Raw genomic sequence first — 24,759 nt, 5'->3', positions numbered from 1 at the left:
TTGCATTCTTAATGACAACTGTGTCTTCAAACTCCCAAAGTGTTATCAATTACAAAACATTAAAACATTGATTACAACACACATTAAGGTTATAGTTTACAGCATTCTGAAAAACATTTTTGTGAAGAAGATCAATTTTGTTGGTTAAAGAAAAATCATCACGATAAAGATCCCAAACCCATTACATTTATTATTTTACTGTGAATAAATGGTATGTTTTTAAATGATAAAAACATATCTTATAAAATGATCTTTTTATTAAAAGGCTTTACTAGGACAGTCATTTAAATATACCATTTGTTTTTCTGATGATATTCAAAAAATGTCCAGTAGGGGGCTGCCTTTTCACAAGCATGTTAGAGCTGTTATGAGAGCCACTGCGTCTAAAAGTCCTGAGTAGGAGTGTGCGGTCAAGTTTGGTAAAAAGTTGTCAGTGAAAAAAAAGGTTATACTGGTATTTACTAGTAATAAGCCTCTATAATATAATATAATCTATAATAAGCATGTAATTTAAAGAAACAAATATACGTAACACTTGATCCCCCTCAACTATGCCTTACCATCCTCCAGAGTTTTGGTGACCACCTGCTGTGAGGATGGTCCTGTGCCTGCCCTGTTAGCAGCCTGCACCACCACACTGTACTGAGTGAACTTCTTCAGGTTGTCCAGCGTGATGCTCTCTGTGGTGTCTCCTGTGGTGTCCACGCTGATGATGGTAAACTGGTGGCTACCACCAGGGCTGTACTCCCTGTAGCCCACCTGATAGCCGCGGATCACACCGTTTTGCAGGTGCTTCTGGGGAGGCTGCAGGACACGAAAGTTGTTTAAGGATCATTACGAACAAGATGTGGTAATCTTCATCCACTAACTATTCAAAAATGACATTTTGAAGTCAACATTACATTAAACTTAAAATTGATATTCGATGTTGCCAGGTTATGCCAGGTTATGCAGCTTGACTTCATCTGTTACATAATATTGTTCTTCATTTCATCAGTTTCATTTATTTGTACATTTTCAGGAGCACAAAATAATTTCAGCATACCACAGGTTATAAAATATCACTAGCTCCAATATTATAAGCTCCTTCTAATGCAAGCCACCATCTTCAGGCATACAACTTGTTACTTTGTTAGTTTTCTTTCAGATCCCAATCTGCATTTGCAAAGTATAAGCTAGCTTTTCTGGGTTCCAAATAAAATAATAAAATAATTAGCAGAATGTAGGTTTAGAAGTCTAAAACTCTTTACATATTAACTTATTATAAACCTCTGTAGAGTACAAAAAGAAATGTCTTCCTGTAACCCTTTCTCTGTTTAATTCATAGTGACTGATGACACGACCTCTGCTCATACTCCTACACATAACGTTTGGACTTTACCTTCCAGGAAACTTTGATGCTCTGTGGGGATGTGGGCTCGAGAGTGACATCCTGTGGCGGGCCGTCAGGAGCTGTAAATAAAGCACATTATTCAATATAACTGAATGCCTGTGATAAAATGGACAAGGTGATCCACCATTGTGAGAGCAAATCACTTCTCTTCCCATTAAATGTCACTAGATGGAGCTATGGAGTTAAGAACCATGCCCTTTCTGATTTAAGTACTATGCAGTTCCCTTCACTCAATAATAACGTAAAATTAACTTGTAACATCATCAGCTCTAACCTTTGAAATAATGTGAGAATTGATACATTTTTTATGTAATTATGAAGTTTATGACTGTATTTTAGCAATGAATCCAGTAAAATGGGGCATTTTAATGTGCTGGTATGCCTTTGGGGGAACATTATAGGCAATAGACATAAGTGAACACTGATAGAGATGACTAAAAGCAACTGAACTGTTTCCCCAGATATAAAAGATGATGACTTCAATTTAAAACAACCATAAAATAATGATGTGCAGGATGACTCAACAAGTTTGAGGGCCAGCAGGAAATAGAAACTACAGCAGAGTGTCTTTCCAAACCCTAATTCAGACTGTTAATAATGTAGTTAATAAGAGCAAAATTAACACTTTAAAAAGTCATTTAGAGGAATTGGGTTATGCCTTATTTTCTTTTTGTCTGAAAAATCCTTCCAGCTAAAGCCTAGTTACTCTCTTACTCTCTGCAGTGTTAAGATCCTGTTCAGTGACAGTGTTATTTTAGAGCAAATCATTTTACTAAGACTGCAGTTAAAATGTGACAGTGATTCCGCAGGACTTGGTGTAATGCTTCTGAAAAGCGCAGTAACCTGCTTCATCAGTAGTGATGGTGAGCTCGTTGCTAGGGTTGCTGTTGCCAATGATGTTCTTGGCGACCATGCGGATGTTGTAAGTGGAGGAAGGGTGGAGGTCAATAATAGTGGCCTGGTTGAGCTGCGGTGACACGTCTTTGGTTACCTGGGCTGACAGCCACGTAGCTAGAACAAACACATGGGAAGAATAGAACGTTAGCAATTAGTGTAACAATTCTGATTTCTTACACACAGTTTAGCCTTGTTTCAGTAATTGTTCGTACACTTTATACATTTTCACAAAGACCTGAGGTTGTACCTTGAACATGTACAAAATCTACCTGATTTGTTCTTGCACTCTATATCATATCCTGTGATGGGGCTGTTGCCATCAAAGCCCATGGTCCACCGGAGGGCAATGGTTCGATCTTTAACCTCCCGGATCTCCACCTCTGGAGGGTCAGGTGGTTCTGAGAGAAAGTGTGAACCCAGCAGAGTATTATACAAGTATTCCTGACAAAGATCGTAGGCAGACCAGACAGATGTATCTGTTTAACTATGTCTGTGATTTCCCCAGTGAGATATTTTGTTTAAGACTGCAAAAAGCAGGAGTCGCACTGTGCAGCAATTAAGTAAATATGTGATTGAGTAATAAATAATAGAAAACTTTACCATTCCTAGGGGGGATTTTCCCTAATTCAAAACAGACCAACTGTAAAAGCAACTATGGTGACCTGAACTGTGTCTGAGATGAGAGTGAGCATACCCTGCACTGTCAGCTGTATGATGCCTCGGTCCTCCCCGAACGAGTTGATGGCATGACAGGAGAAGAAACCTGAGTCCTCACGAACAGTAGGCATGATCTACAGAGACACACACCATATACAGGTTATAACAGTGGGTTACATTATTATTAAGTTATTCGAAGACCATTACATTTTAACCATTACATTTTAATATTTTATACTGTAGGCTACTGGAAAATTGTAAGATTATGTGAATGTATTTTTTGCCATGCTTCCTACTCCTACTTCCTCTTTGCTTCCCTTCAGACTCAACACATTGAAATATTACATTTTGTATGGTCCTCAAAATTTTATAAAAAAATATGTTTTCATTACACTCACCACTAGTGTAGAGATGACTTCGTCTGCCACCTCTTTTACAGTGACCACGTATCGGCTGGTTTCAGGGTTGATAATGCGTTCCTCTTTCTCCCAGCGCACCATGATAGGTTTCTCCCCATGAGCGATGCAGCTCATCCTCTTCTCCTCGCCCTGTGTAGCCAGAGTGGTGTTGGGGTAGGAGGTAATCATAGCTGGAACTAAAGTGAAAGGAAAGAAATTTAGGGTTAGAAAATAGAGAGCATAAAGAGCATGAATAGAAAGATCAGGGGAATTTGGAAAGAAGATATTAGCTGAAAATACTAAAAGATATGCATCAATCTGTCCTTCCAGCAAATTTACTGCTTAAAAGGAGCCATGTATTCATCGTTTGACTCAAAAACACAGATAATCAAACTGTATTAAAACTATATTATGACAAAGACACCACATATGGATTCTCCTGTGTTTCTTGTCTTATAATGAGAAAACTCCATTTCTCTTTTTTCATACAATTATGACAACCATTTAAACACTCCAGGGACCATCTCGAGCTCAGGTTTTAGTCTACCTGTCTCCCACAATACTTAGAGATTGAAACGAAGCCCTTCAGGTAAGCCTGTGCCTGCTTTGATAATGACAGCAAACGGTAACGTGCTGCTTTTTGAGGATGAGGCAGAGGAATAGAGAAGAAAGTGGTGACTCTTGACTGAACTCCCATCGGTCTGAGCGTGGAGCCGGTCTGGCTCTACGCCGTAACCGCACACCAGGCTCATTAGCAGCACATCCAGCCTGTGTGAGTGTGTGTGTGTGTATGTGTGTGTGTGTCGCTCAGTAGAACAGTAGAATAAGTATCTGATATAAATGTCTCTCACTAAAACTACTTACAGTCTGTACTCACACTAACTCCATTTCCATACTCACACTTTCTTTCATTCTTTTTTTCCCTTCTTGCATGAAGCAGTCACCTGGTTTTAAAGCTTGCTGAGCATTTCAGTTGCTATTCACATTATAATGATCTCTAAAGTGTGAAGCTCCTCAATTGGAACAGACCACATTAACTTCTTTAGTTTAAGTAGACTCAGGAATATGTTCAACTTAATCAATGTGGACGTTATGGAAATATGCATTTAAAATAATTCAAATGATCTGATCACTGGCAGTTTTGTGGAGTTTTATATGCTTGAAACTGTTTGAATGGGCCAAACATATCAAAATTACTAGGAGAACATGATCGATTCGTTATTAAAAGAGAATTTATTTAAAAAAATGCATTTCCGGTCTCTGCAAGTGTTGCGAGTAAACAGTAATGTACTATGGCAGAAAAAACAAAGAAAAGATAGATGACAGATGGGTACAACTTAAAAAATAAGTGAAAATCCAAAGAAAAAGAAACAAATTTGATGCTCAGATGCAGGCAAACAGTCTAAAAAGGAAAGTGACCGCCAGTGAGGAAAATCAAGAGTTACAACTGTGACAAAGGGAACCAACCGTAGATGTCTGGTTAAATTGGGTGTCCTCCAAAAGTTCCCACCTTATGCCATTAGGTGGCACCCTCGAGACTGATACTGATATCTTTAAAACTGTGTAAGCGGGGTTTTTTGACAAAAAATCTCATCCAGCTTTCTTTAACAGTCATATGTATCACTCACTTTAAATGTTTGCCCTGTAAAATGTAAACACAGACAGAGTGCAGTTAATTGCGTCGTCTGACACCTACCGCCCGTCAGAGGTTTTAGGCATTAAAAATAACTATAAAGAAATAATCAATCTTATCGCTGATGGTCTGGTTTGCTTTTGTAGGTCATAAAGAGTAACCAGAATTAATTTTCAGTCTGTTTCATCACCAGATAAAAACTCCTCATAGGAGCTTTAAATTATAACGTCATCTATGTTAATTTAGTCTTATATTTTTTTCTTTTATTATTGATCTTTTCAATCTATAAAATGTCAAAGAACAGTGGGACACGCCACTGATAATTTCCCAGCCTTAGTCTCTTCTAATTGATGGTTTTATCCGACCAAATGTTGTGTTTATTACTGAAGCTACAGGTCCTTTTGGCCACTTGGGGCAGTAGAACCAAGCAGTAAACCCAATACTCTCATATCATCACCTTGAAAAGTTTAGCATGGTAGCAGTAAGCAACGTTATTATTATTCAGGAGTCCTGTGTGTGTCCACCTGTTGAATGTAAGTCTAATATTCAGTCTCTATTAAAAGTGCTTTGATCTGAATGGCTTTGCTTTAAATCACATTGATGAGAGTAGTACGAGTCCAAACAGTACAGTTGTTGACAAAAAACGAAACAATGAGCTAAACTGATTAGACATTTCATCCATGGTAAGTTTAAAAATGCTTCAAACTATTCATCCTAATTTTTGGACATTTCTGTTGAGTGACTAATCAATTAATTCCTCCCTTTATATTGGACAGCACAATGTTTAGTAACATATGTTTCTTATATGGTTTATTGTATGTTTATATGTGCAATGGTGAATATTGTGCCTTTGGAGGGGACAGTAGTGGCAGCTACATGTGGCAGATACTCGTGTAGTAGGGGTTGGAGGCATTCTCTTCCTAGAAGGGATGCAATACGTGTGTGTGAGTCAGTGTGCAAATGTCTGTACACTCCTGAATAATGTGTCTGTGTGCATGGGTATGAGTGTTATACTGTGTGTGCATATGTATGAGTGCGTGTGGATGAGAGCTGCTGTGTCTGGGAGAGCTAAGTGGGCGAGCAAAGAGAGCAGAAAAGACTTGTGCTCCTGACACATCTCAGCCACACTACACGATGGAGGAGAGAGAGAGAGCATGTACCCCTGCAGCGCTAACTATGATCCCTCTCTCTCCCTAACTCTCTCACTCCATCTCCCTCCTCAGGCTCCCACCAGGACAGCGATGATTTAATGATGAGAGAGACCACTTTGATTATTCATACACAGCAGACAAGTCCGCTGGCCGTGCTGTTGTCTCACACAGACACATAGCATCCCGATATATACACTATTTCAGAAATACACAAAGACAAATACAGAGGTACTAGTCTTGCACACATGTACACTATACAAGTGAAGACACACTGACAAGTAAAAAAAATCATAGGGATACACATGCAACAACTAAAGCAAACCATAATAGAGGAAATGACACACAAACAACAGAAAACACGATTTAGAAATACACACATGCCTTGCCACACACATAGTATTCCTCTGGGTCAGTTAGTGTTTGTAGATAACTTTGTAATCATTTGTTTTGGCTTCAAGCAGGCGCCCATCTGGTACAGTTTGCTCTTACTATGAGTGCCAGGAGAGTTAGACAATCACAAGTCAATTTAAGTACTTGAATTCATAATGAATCATATTATACTGTACTTGTGTGAATGGCAACTTGCCTAACAGTTTTTGAATTGCCCTGTGTTAAACCTCATCTATTCTGTCGCACCACCAAGATAAAAAATGCCACAGATTGTGTCTTGACTTTTAGAGTATCGAATAGCTGCCTTGTTTTTGCAGGAATTTGTATGAGACCTTTATTGGTTTGTCTGATTCTTAAATCAGCGTTTAAGAGTGTAAAAGCTGATTCAGCAACCGGACGATCATTAGACAGATGGAAATGCTGCCGGTATGGTCACAGATATCTTACATATCTGTAGGGGAACAATCTTTTATGGCAAGACTGTTTAAAATCATTGCAAACATCCCATTGAAATGACTTTCGCTGATACCAGTTACCTGTAAAAAGTTAGTCAATATTATCATCCATGTGGCTGTATTAGTATGTTATGTATAAACGTATACTGTAAAGTCAAATGAAGAGAATTAACAAGCACATGCACACACATACATAAATCCAATATACAGTAACCCCCCACAAACATAAATAAAACAAAGACTCCTTTAATTTTTATCTCTCTCTCTTCTTTCTACCAAAACATTTCCTTCTTTGATGCAGCCAACAAACTCTAAAGGGGTTCTACTATTGTGTGTTTTTGTGCATCTACAAGGCCTGTGTGGTTGTTTGTGCGTATGTGCACTCTCAACCCCCATCCTACCCCAACATGATGGAATGTGTCAGACTTGGGACTGCCAACGTTTAAACCTCATTTCTTATTCACTCGCAGCCCCTCCTTCTCCCTCGCTCCCCACATCATCATCCCCTTTCCCACTGCCCCCGCGCAGGAAATCGCTGATTTATTTTGCATAGCAACTATGAATTTTAAGTGAGTCCTATTAAAAGAGTCTTCTCAGCCCCGTCTCTAAATGTTATTGCTCCTTAACAGGGGCTATTTTCTCCATCTAAATCCGAGGCCTTGGCAGTGCAAGTTAACATCAGCGTATCTGGTGTTTGCTCATCGAAAGAGCTCGAGAAAGGGCACACAATGACAGCACCCAAGGCTCTGTGTGTGTGAGTGTGTGTCTGTATGAGTGCTGTTGTTTGAAATCACCACTAGTGTATTAGAGTATTTGTCAGTTGTTTGTCTGTTTGTGTCTGCAGAACTCTTCCATACAAGTATATAGCTGTGTGCATTTAGAGATGTTTCACTCTTTCTTTGACCTTGAGAGTGTATGCATGTGAATATATGACAGAAATGTGCTACATGTTCATATATTCAAGATCGCCACCATGTGATGTAGATTGCAGTATCTAAAATGTTCTATAATCTACACTTATCTTGGTTGTGCTTCAGTGGCTTGAGCTGAGGTGAGCCTACTCGCTTCCTTCTCATCTCATCTCTATGCATCTACTGTGCAGCACTTGCAGGGCCCCGGGCAAAACCTATTCTTTTTGATAGCCCATAATTGCTCGGTTGATGTATATTTTTTAATATCCAGCGATATTACAGGGGCATGGTAATAAAACATTGGCGGGTAAGAGAAAGTGTGAGTGGGAAGAGGGTAGACAAGGGAGAAGGAGAAAGCTGAGGGGGTAGAGAGAACAGGAAAGGGAGGGAACAAATACACAAAAGGTGCAGACAGGAGATGAGGGATGTATAGAGGGCTAAGATAGCATAGAGATTGTTCCTTTCTGATCCTTTGACCAAAGTAAGCTTCCTCCCTTTAAAAGGGTCTTCAGGGGAAACATACCAACATGAAGTGTGGGTTAAATGTCTTGTCATAAAATCTACTGGATAGAAACAGGCATTTCTTAACTCAAAGTTATCGTATTAGCCTGATGGTGCAATTGTTTATTCGTATTCTAAGGGACACAGAGATCAAACAATAGGTTAAAGAAGCAGCTTCTTATTACTTGCCAGAAAACCTTCAATTATGCCAGTTATGATTACAACTGTCGCTGGCAGATGTTTAAGGTTTTAGCTAGATAGCTAATAAGCTAGCACTGACTCTAGTGTTACTACCTAGTGTCTTATTTTAAAATAAGAATCCTGAAAAATGGGGCGGCTGTGGCTCAGTGGTCGGAGGTTCGATCCCCAGCTCCCTCAGGAAACCTGATGAAGTGTCCTTGGGCAAGACACTGAACCCCAAATTGCTCCCGGTGGCATAGTCATCGGTGTGAATGTGATAACTGATTGACAGTTGGGCACTTTATGTAGCAGCCTCTGCCATCAATGTGTCAATGTAATATGTAGTGTTAAAGCAGCTTTGAGTGGTCGCAAAGACTAGAAAAGCGCTATATAAGTACAGTCCATTTAAAATGTAACTTGAATATGCACCTAATGGCTACATACTATTCATGATATCATGCTAAATATTTAGGCTAAAGCTGTATGAATGCTCGTTAGCTGACCAGCTAACTTTCATTAGAGCAGATAAACCTACTGTTAATGCATTCCTTAATCTTTTGTATTCGGTTTTGAAAGGGTCAATTAAAAAGACAACTCTTTAAGCTCTTTCTTTGTTGAGCGTCTCTATTACTACAACCCCACCATGTACACCACTTAAGCATGTGTAGAAAACTTAAACAAAAATCCAGATGTACAAAAACGCTTGCTAAGCCATGATTGGTCAATCACTTCTCAGGGTAGATGTTGACTGAGCAGTGACAATTTATTTTCTGTAATGCAATTAATGGATAAATAAAAATAAAACTGGCAGACTAAATAATTGTAGTTAGTTGCAGTGTTGATGAGATATGTTTGTATCCTGAGTTCTGAATGAACTGAGCGACTAATTGTGTGTTTAAGAATCCAGTGTCTGTAAAATTTCAAACTCTAAGAAAAAAATATATTAACTCCTCTATAGCAGCTTTTATTCAACATTTGTTTGTTGTCACTTCAGAGGGTTTCATGAGGTGGATGTTGTGATTTAGACTGAGGACTTGCAGACTTATAAACATGATGTATTACTCCAATATCTAACTGGGATTAAAACTATTTTGTCAGAGGAGTCTACAGATAATAAATGATCTGATAAATACATGTATGCTTTGTTGTTGGCAACAGGGGATTTGGACACATGGAGGACAAACACAGCTGGCAGCAAATGAACAAGGGTAAAAAATGAAACAAATTATGTGTTACTTATCTTTTTAATCTTTTTTTCATTGCAGGAAATGTAAGAGACAAAGACAACCGGAGAGTGCAAATAAAGCCGAGAAACACGCAGACTGCTCTTCCCTTGAGCCCCTTCGTCGGCTTCTAATTGTAGTATTGACTGATTTAAATGAGGCTGAAATGCACTTAAGAGTTCCAGCGTCTCACACACACACCCAATTACACACGCTTATGCTAGCAGAATGAACGCAATGCAACATGAATGGATGCACAAAGAAAAACACATATGAAAAAGTACTACACCTACAGTATGTGAAATGTTTAATTGTACAAAAACATACAATTACACATTTCAAACACAAAGACGAGCACAGTAAGGGCCTCCCTTTTTCAAACCACTCATGCAAGTAAGTACACTTTTACAGAAAGCATCTTGAGTGTACAAGTACAGTTTGGGGTTTAAAGGGCATGAAACGTGATCTGTTGATGAGTGACAAGCATGTGGCTGAGCCAGCGTAAAATAACCGAGTAGCAAATAGAAGCTGAAGAAGGCAGCACAGTATATTATCATAGGCCCGAAGTTTCCCGTAATCTGAATTATTCTAGCTGAGGAGATGACATGTCAATGCTAACTACATCATAAACGACTTAGAGGTTTTAAATGACACTGCAGGAGAAATGTAATTCAGGAGTAAATTGACAGAGTATGAAAGGGAGTTGTACTCATGTGTTTAATCCATACTCAGTGTAACTAATGATGACATATTCAGGTAAAGTCATGAAAGCATTGTTGGCATGGTATAAGCTGCAGTATTAAAAAAAAATTGTGTAATGTTAGTATTGGTTTTATTGGTGAATTAGTTCTGGAGACAAGTAGGTAATTGCAAACCACCCAACCACGAATTAAAGCTTTAAAGTTAGACAACTATTGGACTATTGTAGCAAGAAATCTGCAATGTTTTGTGCTATATTTCACGATTATTATATATTAACCCTTAGATTACTCAAAAATACTGCATGTTCTAGAAACAGTAAAAATGTTTATGTATATACAATTATATCAATAACATATTCAATTCTGATTTTACATTTAGCACCTAAGTAAACCAGCTTAACCAGTTTTTTAATTGAAAGGCTTAATGTGGGCAAAGTTAGGTGATTGTTTAAATTTGGAATAATTCTTCAGGTTTGCCAATAAGAGAGGAAAAGAAGTGTTATACAAAAAGTTCAGTATTTTATATTTGAAATAGATTTTGATTGGAGTCAATGTGTCCATAAGTAACATAACTGCTGTGTACAAAAAAATCATATAGCTTTGATGGAGAGGAGTGCAGCATGAAACCAAAGCCTTGAGCAATAGTAGAGTGTGTTCAGCCGGTCAACACTCTCTCTCTCTCTCTGTCTCTTTATCTCGCTCTCTCCTCGAATATGGTAGATGATACGACTGACTATAAAGATCAATGAAACTGAAACTCTACATGCTGCTATTCCCTCACCTACCACAATAATACAAGATGCATAATAATAATCAAAACTATGTATACAGAAAATACTGCTCTTTCTGGTTTGTCCTATATATTTTTTTTTTTATTCATCTCCACCAAACACACACACACACACACACACACACACACACACACACACACACACACACACACACACACAAACATTGTATGTCCAACAGCAGAGAGTTCTCTGCAGGGTGGAGCAGTGTGATTGGTGTCAAGGCAGTGGAGCAGAGTCATTATGTGTGAATAGATTGTACACACACACTGAGGAGAAAGTAGGCCAAAGCAGCAATCTTGATTGTGCACACTCTTGACTGACACATATGCATTACTATCACTGTCCCCTTGGATGACACAAGACCTTATTTACCTCTATATTTCTTTAGTTAAAATAGATTATAGAAAAGTTTCTCGCTTGGATTTAGATATGCCACTGAGAGTTGAATCAACTGTAGCTGCAGCCAGAGTGTTTTTTCTCTCCTTGGCAGAAAATGGAAGAAAAAATGTTAGCACAGCCATAGGTCAACTTGCTGCATAGCAACTGGGTGCTACAGTCAGCAAACTGACCTATGAAAACACAGAGAGCATGTTCGTCTCTGAGCCTGCTGCTGTAGCACTGACAGCTTTACACAGCAGCTTCCAACCATGTACACTGCAAGGCTTAATTACAGTGACACATGAATATCCATGACATGCCAGATGATATTAATGATAACACGAGCTGATTTATCCAGAAGGAGAGTTCTACACAAAATTATTTGGTTGGCTTCTCTTTTTACAGAGATCAGAGATCAGGGTCAGTAATTACTTCTATTCCATTAGACTCAAAAAAAAGTAACTGTAATGTTACTGTTGATATGTATGTTTTTTAATATTTGTGTTTGAACTTTGTGCTGGTGAATAGAGAGAAAGAAGACAGAGACAGAGAGATGACTTCCTCATCAGTGGAGGTCCTAGTACCTCAGTTTGACAACACTAGCATAAGCCTCAATAACATCTTATAACCATGAAAGGAGGAACCACTCCTAGCACTACAGGGGCGGTGTATGCAAATGCCCACTAGAGATAGAGGACCTGCAGTCCGGGACATTTACATGCTGACTGCTTAAGAGAGCAGTGAAAACACTCATGTATTGATACAAAAACAGAAACATGCTTACATATACCGCAGTAGACAAATTCAGGAGTTAGGACATTAGCCTCCACTATTTGCACAGTTTGTTCTTTTCACTGTAAAGCATATTTTGTTGCCAATCTGTCTTTAAATGTTAAATGTGTCAAGTCAGAAACACTTTAAGACTTTGCTCAGCTTATAAAGTGTTTTTTAGGCTGGAGCAAAGCACAACATATTTAGGTCAGTGAGGTGATTCTTTCAATGGATTATGTTCATAATTTTTTAAGCTTGAGTAAAGCATCTTTTTTTGATTTGCATCTCCCTTGTCGAACAACGTAAAAAAGCAGTGATCTTAGAATCCCTTTTAAAAGGCTGCTTGACCCTGCACCAACCAGACTTTCAAATACACAATGATTACTGCCCATCAGCTCTTATTGATCGTGTATTAGGCGCAGGCCCTTACTTTTGACGGTGAGGTACATGGACTTGCTGACATCAGCTCCCACGTCGTTGCTGACCTTACACAGGTAGAAGCCGCTGTCGTCCTCCAGCACATGTTTGATTAACAGCGAACCATTGCTCAGCAGCTGGACACGAGAGCCACTGTTCAGTGGGATGGGCTGAAACTGGGGGACACCCGCGCCTGGTGCACAGAAGAAGAGAAAAGAAAAAGGAAAGAGAGAGAGAGAGGGATGCGATTTAGAACACTGTAAAACATGAAATAAATATTTAGTTTTAATTTCATTCATACAGAAAGCATAAATGTAAAAACATGCCTTTATATTAATCCTTAATCTCAGTGCACCAAAAGATGTAAGATAGGAATACAATTTGTAATAGAAAGAGGACCTCCAGTGTGTAAGTGTGTGTGCATCTGTGTGTGTGCATTCATTTGACCATGCGCCTGTGTTTACAGATTTGATGACAAAGCCTGTCAGATTTAAGGAGGACTGTAAACATGTTTCTTAACACCGGGCCTAAATCCTTAAATCGCCAAACAGCTGCTGAGCACAGTGAAGCAGGCCAAGCTGCTAGTGTGATGCAATCACAACAGACATAATGCTCATGTTTAACAAGACAGCAGATTGGTGCAGAGCAACAACAGGCAGAACAGAAGGAGAGCAGAGCGGCTTTGCATTGCTGTTGGCCTTCAGCTCTGGGACAGGCCAGTGAGAGTCAGAGATGTTAACTGTAGCTAAGTAAGGACACTTCTCACTATTTATTCCAGTGTGTCAATTATCTTGATTTATTCTCAGCACTTATGCTTTCTGAGTAAATAGACCCAGAAGAGATAGTAATAATGATTATATGGATTGCTTTAAAACACATTTTGATGTTATCTAAGATGAGGACTTATTGTAAAGGCATGGATTCATCTTGTTTGAGGACAGGTACAGTAATGCTTTAGTCATGTATTTTCTTAATTCTTAAAAGTCCAATATAACTGAACTTTGATATCCATCACGAAACCATTGTTGAAATAATTCTGGCCTTCTGGTCTCATATTCTGGCCTTTTGCCAGTCATTAACACCTATCTTTTCAACAGATAGATGATATGATTCTTGTTATTATGATCAGACAATACAGTATCTCATTCTGCAATGGCAATCTTAAATCTGAAGGAAAAGTCACTGATGCTGAATTATAAGACTAATGGTTTTAAATTGGCCTGCCCTTGTAATGATGAAAGCACTGTATTCCACCTTGCTCATGTAGTATTAAACACGTGAACTGGGCCAGACGTTGCATGAGCTCGTGTTAAAGTCAGCATGTAGAGATTAGGCTATTTAGTGAGCTGTGGGTTTTGCTTTTTAATTAAAATGCAGTCAAGTGGCCGTGGCTAGCAAAGGGTCAAGTGGTGACTTTGTTCCTGCTCCCCTGGCTCTGAGAGAGACAGAGAGAGAGATAGAAAGAGCAAGGGAGATGTGTTCTTCCTTGAATTATGGATTTTGCATATCCAAATGGTGCTAGTCGTTATGCTAATAGAAGTTGACCTTTACTTACTGTTCCATATCTCCCAGAGACACTCATCTGGCTCTTAGCTACTTCTGTTAAAGTAAAAGGATGCCAGACAGCCATTCTCTGGATAAACTGCACTACAGCCTACAACAGATTAGACAATAGCATCCCAAGCCACCTACCCTGGATACATTTTTTTCTGAGGGAGGTTATTTTTACTGCCTCTTGGCTCAGACTGATATCCTGTGCAACAAAATCTTACAATGCAACAGGATAGATGTGACAATCTGAGGTAAAAAATAAGTGACAAAGGACGCGAAAAACACCTTTAAGCTAGCCAACATCCCTCTGAATAGGTAAAGCTGGATTTTAACGCTATGACTGAGTAGACACGCAAACACACTGCTAAGCCTGGTCTTTCTGTACTGATCAGGACGGGTCAGACATTTCTAATCAAGCATGATGCCTGCTTGTCTCACATCCACACACAAACACACAGACATATACACGCACACGGGCACACAAAAATCCAATCAAAGGGTGAAAAACAGATCTGATTCTTTCTCGTTCCTTTGATCATGGTGCCTAGCAAGAACACACACACACACACACACAAACACAAACACACACTAATGCTCACGCACCACTCTTCATTGGTTGTGTCCTTCTGTTGGTGAAGCTTTCATCCCTGGTTATATGGATGATGAAGCAAACACCTGGGGCCCCTCTTCATCAGCCCTGCTCAAGTGGCTGAACGCACCTGCTGCCTACCTCCCTGCCTGTCTGTCTGTCTGCTAACGCTCCATCTCTGCCTCTGTGTATCTGTTTTCTGTCTGTTTTTGTCTCTCTCTATCTGATGATTCTGTAATGATACAGGTGGAAACCCTGTTAGCCCCCAGCCCATGTTTATAGCACAGATGGCCGTGTGTGTGTTGGTATATCAAATACATAAACACTGACTTTGGGTAAAGCAAATGGAACCACTCACCTGTAAAAACACAACTACTGCTACACCAGCTGTGCCACAGCACCTTTATACAGTATACACCTTTAAGATGCACAACCTGAGACCAAGCTGTGGCCAAGTGCTAAACACATATTCTATCTTTTAGAATAAAACCTCTTATTTGTATTGTGATATGATAAGACAAATCAAGTCTCTTTGATATGCCAGGTGTTTATTAAGCAATAAACAAAGCGTAACTCTGGAATGGGCTGTAGAGATTAAATAAAAATTCCTTGTTAATAACCTTTCATCATGGGCTTTGGTGTACATGAGAATTCCATGTTGGATGTTTTTAGAGGCAAGTGTGGTTAAAGCCCTCAGCTAAGTCTAACTCAGCCTTCATAATTACAAATTGAATGTTGATGTAAACAGGACACTAAAGTCTGCTTTGCTATTCTGTGAGTTTGAATCCAAAAGTCTGAGTTGTTTTTATTTCCACGATAATTCCGCTGTAGCCGGACAATTCAGTTTGAATCAGCATGCTGTGCTTAATGTACCTTTGGAGTGTTCCCATACAATGGTGGGTGGTGGGTAGCCTTCGGCTGAGCAGTTCAGAGTCACAGTTTTGCCATAGATCCCATCTTGATCCTCAGGCTGAACCACAAACTGAGGAGGAACTGTGGAAATACATAAACACAAACACTTGACAATGATATATGTATTTGAGTCTTTATAATACTGATACCGGTGTATGTGGGTTTTAACTCCAGCCACACTTTACACAAGTGGATTTTACCGACAGCCGCACAGGCAGAATTTATAAGTAAAGTTTGGTACTGCAGGGATTGCTTAAAATGAAAACCTGCGCACATAGTACAGATTATAGTAGTCCACTAGGTGCCATCAGTTATATAATCTGTTCCTTTGCGTTCTCACCTCTCACAATTAGCTGACTCTGGTGCTCTACGGCAGCAGCCTCATTGCGCGCAATGCAGGTGTAGTTGCCGTTGTGGTCTGGTGTCAGGTTGGAGATGCGCAGGGAGCTGGTGAAATCAATGTTGTCCACAGTCACACCCAGGCTGGCGGGGATCGGCCTTCCATCTTTCTGCCAGGTGATGTCCAGGGGCCGGTCGCCTGACATGACCACGCAGGGGATGAATACGCGTTGACCGATGGTGAAGCGCTGGAACTCAAAGGGCTGAATGTAGGGAGGGACTGCAGATGGAAGAGGAAAGAAAGAAAGAAATCTGATGTGATTTCAGACGTGAGTTTTCAAAGACCATATTAATGCCCTCGATTCTGTGACAGGTACTTTGTCCTTTTCGTAAAGTCATCCTACAGTCTTCAAACTGTCTTGCTTTAGAGAGGTCACTGAAGGAACATAAAAGACCTGAATTGCAAAGCATTCTGCAATAATTCCTAATCATTCTCAGACTGGAACATTTTGTCCTCTCAGCACAGGGAGCTACAAGAGCACAAAGAACAGAACAAGAAACTACTTTGAGTGAATCATTCAGGTTAATTGAAAAAAAAAAAAACTCACGTGAACCTGAACCTTTTCTCTTAATTGTAATAATCATCTATTTATCTACTAACACTCAGACTTACCTGACTTCCAAGCCTGAACCTATTGTTTTATGCACTAATCTAAAACTCTTATTACAGCAATAGCTCGTATCAAGAAATAAAGTGTTCAAAGTCAATCTGGCTGCAATATATAACGATACAGTTACAAAAGAAGATTTATTCAAATTGCCTAAGCGCTATTTACTGGGAAACCTCCAGCCATCATACAAGTCATCTTTGTTTGAGTGTCCAGTGAGTTCAAATAACACTGAAATAAGCAGCACTTTAGCACCTTATTTAATTCACAACAAAGTGGAGATAATGGACTCCAGGGATCCCCAAAGACACTTCCGCATTTTAAGCATGAGCAGAGTAAATTAACAAATGCACTCGCTCACTATAGCACCTCTGGGAAGTGTTGCTTTATATCATTGCTCTCTCTTTAGTTCTCACTTTCTCTCCCCCTCTGTTTCACTCGCTCCATTGGAAAGTGTAATATAGTGACAACAACCTGGCATATTGTACAGAGGGAAGGAAATGGGGCATAATAGGAAAGCTCTTTTTCTTAACCTATTACAGCAGTAAGATCTCAGTGGGGATTAGTCACTTAGCTCTGTAATATCAGCTGCACTCATAGAGTCTTCATTTAGTAACCTGATATACTAAGACAAATCAGGTTCATTTATAAGACACAGTATGATACATCTGTATGTCTTTCTTTATGAGTTTCTTTTTTTTTTTTTTATCTATGTAATGATAGGTTTTTCTAGTGAGGCAATCTTCAGAGGGACATGAAGACAGAGGGCAGAAAAAAGATGTGCCCAGAAAGTGCCTTACAATTCCAAATTACATTCATCTTTATTAGAGCACAAAAAGTGACATTAAACTATTCATGGTTGTAACACAAACATAGTATAGAAGAATAGTTAAATTGAAATATATTTGTGAACATAAGAAGTTCTGGTAGGAGGAGTCTGTTATGTTTGAGTGTTGCCAGGGTTGCAGTTCATTCTCTTTCCATTCTTTATGCTAAGCTATAGAGTGGTTTTTATTTTCTAATCTAACTCAGAAAGAAAGCAATGTAATTGCAACGAAGCTTAAATAACACAACAACATCTAATGGGTTGAGCAGCATGTTAAGCTCAACCTACTTTGTCTACAACCAAATGGGACTGACCTCTCACACGAAGGTGGACACTCTGGGAGTCCATCTTGTTGGGTTGGACCATCACCTTGCAGTTATACTCGCCAGCGTCCACCTGCTGCACATTCGTCAGCTTCAGTGTGCCGTTGTTTTCAAACGCTCGCTGTCGGTGGTTGAAGGGTAGCAGTGCTGAGTTTTTGTACCACTTTATGGAGTAGTAAGGGTAGCCAATCACACGGCAGTGAATAAAGGCGTCTCGTCCAGCAATCGCTGTAATGTTTTTCATTGGACGAATGCTGGCTCGGCCTAAAATGGGACAGAGAATGAGAGGGAGACCCTCTATAAAGACATTCAAAGGATGGGGACATCAAGTGAATGGTGCTTTGTTTTTGTGTTGTAAATAAACATAGAAATTACAATATCTAAGTATATTTAGAATTTAAATAAGAAAACCATTTTTCTCCACAGCTTTACTTATGGAACCTGCCACCAAAATATTCAAATGAACATCTGTTCAAAGCTTTTCTTATTTGTTTTAACAAAGCATCTCAGGATTAACTCAGAGAAGCAGGCAATGATATAACAAGCACATTATAGTGAACTAACCATCTGAGGGAAACAGATCATTTAAATAACACGATGCTCCTGATTCTAAGTATAAGTCTGCTCTTTCTCTCATCCACATAACAGTGAGACATTCTGTGTCTCATAAAATAGAATCTATTGTTACAGCTCAAAAAGTCATTTGAGTAAAGATCTTTAGAACTTAAATGTCCAGAAACAAGTAGATTGATTTATCTGGACCTTGCAACAATCTGTCGGTAGAACTCTGTCTAAGTTATAAACACTATTCTCGGTTCTGGTTTCTTTCTTTAAAACATTTCCAAGGGAGCTACACGTATATTTCATTTGCATTTATCGAATCTACATTTATGTAGATGAGTTATCTTTCCAAATAAAAAGAGGGTGCAATGACTTTGCCATGTAAGATGACGTGATGACGATCATGTCATCGAATTGTTACCCACTGATCAGTGAGGATGTGTGATTTTTTGGGAGAAGATGTGTTCCTGCTTGAGTAATCGCTTTAACATCTGAGTTGAATTGGTTGCTTGAGTAAACATGCAGACACAGACCCACAGGAACACGCACTCACTCATACACAAACATACACACACACACACACACACACACACACATATGAGCAAACCCCAGATAAAAATATTCATGCAAACAGGAGAAATATAATTTTCTTCTGACTATTTACAAACCAGCCCATTTTGGAACCCAATATGCGCTTATATGCAGCAAACCAGGATGATTAATTTCATCTAATAAATATTAATAATTTGAATTTAATTCATTTAAAAAGAAATGTTAATGTGATTAAAGAATTGACACCAGAACTTAAAAGGTGAAAAACAATATAAACATGAAAAAAGGAACCCATAATATGAAAGAAATAAAGAAAAATCCTTCTCTATTCAGCAAATACTCAAACCCAAATAACACCCAGCACTCATGTACTGCAAATTCCAGACAGCCAACTGGACAGAGAGACAGAGACAGACACACAGAGACAGACAGGTATGTGTATTGTTGTTCTTGGAGGAGCTGATTTGACAAGCACCTCTTACGTTTATTCGAGCCTGGTGGTACACAACCCCGGCCGAGTTGCTGCACGTGCACCGGTACAACCCGCCGTCCTGCACCTGGGTGTGTGTGACATTGAGCTGGCTGACCACATGGCCCTCATGGGTCTCGTAGTGTCCCAGGTGGTGGTGGCTGTCTTTGATGACGGGGTCGTCGTCCAGAGACCAGGAGCACCTGGGAGGGGGTGTGCCCTTGACGTTGCAGACCAGGAAGACGGGCTCGTTGGGGTTGACCACCTTCTCACTGAAGGACAACAGGATCTTTGGTGTACCATCTGTGGGGTGGAACGAGGTGAAACAGGATCAGAAATATTGCAGGTGAATGTAAGAGTTGTGACCACATTTACTTTCATAAAACCTGCAGAACTCCATCATCCAACCAAGGCCTTTTCTCCATCTGCCAACAATTTTTTTCTGTTCAATCATCAAATCTTGGACTGACTTACTGGGATAACTTCAGGCTCTGTTTTCAACAGAGTTAAATTTTTAATTGCATGACCAGTTGATGTTTAGTTCATCCAACTTGGCTGGTAAGGAAAAGTGAACAGACTGACTAATTGTTGTTTTATACTCAGATAAAATGTGGACAAGCGCAGCGAAAAAAACTGAGCCTAAAATCTTTCCCAGGCCAAAAAAAAAAGAAACAAGAGAAAGTGGCATCTCCAAAAATGATTGCTGAGGATATCCCATCTATTATTACAGCTAAAAAAGTCATTTGAGTAAAGATCACTAGAACTTAAATGTCAAAACACAAGTAGATTGTTTTATTTAGGATGTGTGATTGTTTGTGAGAAGATGTGTTCTTGCTGTCAGCTATAAATGTATTTCTGAAATAATAATAATAATAATAATAATGTATTTCTGAATATAATAATAGGAGGGCAGAACAAGGAAACGACAGATCATGTAGTATCCAGATTCCCCATTCAGTGGCTTCATTCTGAACAGTTATCCAGGAGCCTTTCTCACACAGAAAGAGATTTGCTTTTAAAATGTATATGTCCTCCTACTGCTGCTTTCTGATAATGTAGATCTGTTCCACATGATTATAGATTATCAATATCTTCTTTTTACAGCTCCCCTGGCCACAGGAGACAGTTGCCTCAGCAACGCTGCCAAGGTAAGCTATTGGATTCAAGAGTGTGTATGCGTTTATTTTTCTATGTGTTTCTGAAGTCTGGACAGTCATTCTAAAGGCGGCCAATTGCTGAGAGTCACAACAGGATGCCATTAACACATAAGACCCGTATTGATCTGCAAGACCTGAATCTGTTTCTGCTAACTCACTGATTATGCATAAGGCAGCTGCTACAGTGTGGCTTTTGGTCAGCATCTATGCGCATGCTCCATCCCAGGAATTAGAAAGCGCAGATTTTACCTTCAAGGATGACTTGCACAAAGTCCTGTGCAGACATCTTGCCCTTCCTGGCGAAGCACTGGTAGGCTCCACCATCACTCTTAGACATCCCCTCCATGATGAGGTTCTCTCGGTTAAGCCCAGTGAATCGGACATTGTTGCCGGGGTAGATGATCTCTCCGTTGCGGTACCATGACAGCTCATACTCGTCTGAGCCGCTCACGCTACAAGACAGAGACACCTTGCTACCCACACTACCTTTCACCTTCCGAGGGCTGACCACTGCTTTCAAGGGCTCTAAGCACACAAACATAAAAAAAAAGAATTTCCTAATTATTTAGTTTAAATGACAGAAATACTGATAGAGGAGAGAAGGTGTGAGAACATTCAGGTTTGAGCAGCATGGGGACACTGGTCACTGGTTCCGCCTTCTCACTATTTTATATAACATTGTTATGTTGGTCTTCTCTAAAGGACATTTAATGCATGAAATTGGGTTTCGGTCGGACAAGATAACCAATCTGACTCAAAGGTAACTTTAACATTTCTCTCACATTATGCAATTTTGTTATCAATTATTTATCAAAATAACAATAATTAAATAAAAATGTATCATGTAATATATGAAAATACACATTAGCTGTAACATTGATGTAAGCAGTCCAATTATGCAAAGGGACAGCAAAATTAATTACATTGAACATTTAATAATTGGTAATCAAAACTGGAATTATTAGTCTGAGGATAAGACAGTGTAAAATGTTGTGTAATGTAAAAAATGATTTTTGAGGGTAGTAAGTAAATTCCATACAAATTGTGTAAATTATACTAAAAGTAGTATAAAAGTAGTATAAAAGTTAGCCAGTGGAATATATTGAAATGAGTAAAGTTCACCTGCACTAACTAATTTAATTTAAACAGTAAAAATTGCAACCCAGAATAATGTAATAAAATCTACCCAAAGATTTTGGGCCTGTACTGCAAAGTGTGCTAGCGCAAACATTTGTTCTTGGCTGCAGGCCAGAGTTGGATTAACTGGTGTTCGCCAGTGTCGGTGTGCCATCGAGGTTAAAGTTAAGATTCCTGTTTTGCCGTGTATCATAGAATGAATGAAAGTGGTTATATATTTATTAGTTAGATATACCAGACAATGTATAGTCAGCTTGTCTGAATGTAAGACACTTACATTTGTAGCCCTCTCTTGGCGGTTATACTGCCTGACTTTCCTGAATATTAGTAAGTAAACTAACACGAGCAGGCTAATGTTGATTAGAATTTATATTAATTTGATCATCTTGAATTCCTAAAAGGCTGCACGGTGGTGCAGTGGTTAGTGCTGTTGCCTCACAACTAGAAGGTTCCTAGTTTGACCGGTACAGACAAAGTGGGCTCGAGTTTGCATGTTCTCCCCGTGCATGCGTGGGTTCCCTCTGGGTACTCCGGCTTTCTCCCACAGTCCAAAGATATGCTCGTAAGGATCATTGGTGATTCTAAATTTCCTGTGAGTATGAGCGTGAAAACTTGTCTGTCTCTGTGTCAAGAGTTATTATTATTCATAAGTAATTAGTTGTGTGATCTAATGAGAAATGTTAAGTAAAATTTACCTAATTTATTTTATTGATCATAGTTGTTACATTTAGGTACTCTTCACTCAAAACATAGGGTAAAATTTACTCAATCAAATAAAGTGCAAATTGTTACCTCAATTTTATTGAGTAGTTTCTGTAGGTTGTTTTTTATAGTGTAGTTGCTACAAAGAGCAGCAATGTCTGTTATGTCTGTGCTGGAAATGACCTACATACAGACAAGACAGAACCGAAGAAGAAAACTAAAGATTCCCTCCATTTGATAAAAGACTTACGTTTGACATACAAGCGCCCCATGACCTCAGCGTTGCCATAACTGTTCCACACTTCACAAACATACGTCCCAGAGTCACTGGGCTGTGTGCTCTCTATCAGCAACCCTGTGATGGTCTGTCGGAAGCGACTGTCAGGTTCCAAAGGGCTGTTGTCCTTCAACCAGCGGTATTTGGGTGTTGGGTAGCCTGAAGCCTTACAGGACAGCTCCACCCGATGATTAATCATCACCTCTCGGTGGTCAAAGCCATCCAAGATGCCTGGCTCAGCATTGGTGGGGTCTTGAAGAAGCAGAGAATTTAGAGTAAATTATTATTATTAGCGTTTCCAGGCGCTTGACAGTATATACCAGTGTTGATTATTAGGGTCAGTTTCAGTTCTATATACTGTATATATATGTATAGTTTCTTGAAATTCCATTCAGGACTTTATTCTCCCACAAAATCAAATAATCACAGCTCAATCTATATATCCATCTACATGCTTATTGGAGAACATTTGATGACCCTCATTTAGTAACTATTCTACAATATACAACACAAGCTACACGGCAATAATGTCAAGATTGCAATGGTAGTTCAATTGTTTCTGACAGGTTATATAAATGTATTGCCTGTCTACTTACACAATCCTGCAAATCAATCAACGTTTCTGACGCAGTCCCATACTTCATAGGGGAAAACATACCGTTAAATGGTATGTTATGCCCTATGATCATTTCTGCCGTGTGCAGTTTTAAAATGTCATATCCAACTCATAAATGTTAGTATATATAAGGATGATAAGGAAATGTTTTAAGCCTTTAAAGACAGACAGGAAATGCAGGGTAGAAGGAAAGCAGATGATATTTAGCCTGGTTGGAATCTCAGTGTCAGTATATAGTTTTAGGTCTGTAAGTGATTACCAAGACAAGTGTATAGTTTTTGGACTTATGGTGATTCCAGTTTAAATGCAATACTCACCTGACACAATGAGACGTGCGCTGTTGCTCTGACGAGTTTCGCCGGTGTAGCGGTGGCGTGTGGTGCAGCGATAGTTATTCAGCCCATCCTCAGGCAGGACGTCCAGAATATACAAGGCTCCCGTGGATGTGATGAGATATCTTTGTCCTGGAAAAGAGAAAAAGAGCATGTGGAAACAAATGAAAAGGTATGTACTTTGAACCAAAAAAATAACTATTACAGAATAAAAAATGTATTCCCTGTCCTACATTTGACAATAGATTTTTATCACAAGGGTCTTGTAGAGTATAAAATCTGTAGTTGTTTGAATCTCACAGCACACAAATCCTTTAAAAGTAAAAGTCTAGTGGAGTCTAGTGAGACTTGATATTCTACAGCTAAACTCGTCAATATTTGGACAAAATAATGAAATACAGAGAATGAAATGCTAAATCTCTGAATAAAAAAAAGTGTATTCATGAAATCACAGCTGCACATCAAACCATTGACCTCTAACAGGGTTTTGTGTTTTGCCTATGACTTTGCTGTAACACTGAGCTCACTGACACCAATGTATACCAATCCCTCTTTAGCTGTCACCACTAGTTCAGTATGTAAAGTAATATTATGATAATTCTGCTGATCAAACGAGACTGTCAACATTCATATGGAGAGAAACCTTCCACTCCACCATCACGTGAAGCTCACATTTCCACGGGAAAAGACTTATGTCAAAACTGATTGAAAAAGCAATTTACAGAGATTTGTTCACTGAGCTTGTCTTCACTGCACAGTGTTGGTCATGTGAAGACAGAGGGAGCCTTTAGGTTCAAGCAGTAACAGCTCTGTATCAGCTACAGGACATGTTGATGGTTTGAGAAGAAATATAGTGTACAGGGACGTCTCAGGGTTAGAGAACATACTGCAGTGCCCATTA

At 39.2% G+C, this 24,759-nt stretch overlaps 1 protein-coding gene across 1 annotated transcript in view; it reads right to left on the bottom strand.

Annotated features, from left to right (window-relative positions):
* Positions 1-24,759, bottom strand: part of dscamb (Down syndrome cell adhesion molecule b) — a 115,530-nt gene that overhangs the window by 18,674 nt on the left and 72,097 nt on the right. The window contains exons 4-17 of the mRNA XM_069668368.1: positions 23,844-23,990; positions 22,884-23,162; positions 21,044-21,319; positions 19,644-19,940; positions 18,047-18,319; positions 16,240-16,518; positions 15,861-15,980; positions 12,861-13,040; positions 3,346-3,542; positions 2,985-3,081; positions 2,560-2,688; positions 2,237-2,404; positions 1,382-1,452; positions 561-804 (exon numbers count right to left, since the gene is read on the bottom strand). Of these exons, the coding sequence (XP_069524469.1) occupies positions 561-804; positions 1,382-1,452; positions 2,237-2,404; positions 2,560-2,688; positions 2,985-3,081; positions 3,346-3,542; positions 12,861-13,040; positions 15,861-15,980; positions 16,240-16,518; positions 18,047-18,319; positions 19,644-19,940; positions 21,044-21,319; positions 22,884-23,162; positions 23,844-23,990 (2,757 nt within the window). The remainder of the gene's footprint in view (positions 1-560; positions 805-1,381; positions 1,453-2,236; positions 2,405-2,559; positions 2,689-2,984; positions 3,082-3,345; positions 3,543-12,860; positions 13,041-15,860; positions 15,981-16,239; positions 16,519-18,046; positions 18,320-19,643; positions 19,941-21,043; positions 21,320-22,883; positions 23,163-23,843; positions 23,991-24,759) is intronic.

Source organism: Semicossyphus pulcher, unplaced genomic scaffold, assembly GCF_022749685.1.
Source record: "Semicossyphus pulcher isolate SPU_LCO1_2020_fin unplaced genomic scaffold, fSemPul1.0.p SCAF_19, whole genome shotgun sequence".
Lineage (NCBI taxonomy): Eukaryota > Metazoa > Chordata > Actinopteri > Labriformes > Labridae > Semicossyphus > Semicossyphus pulcher.
This window is presented reverse-complemented; position numbering and strand designations above follow the sequence as displayed.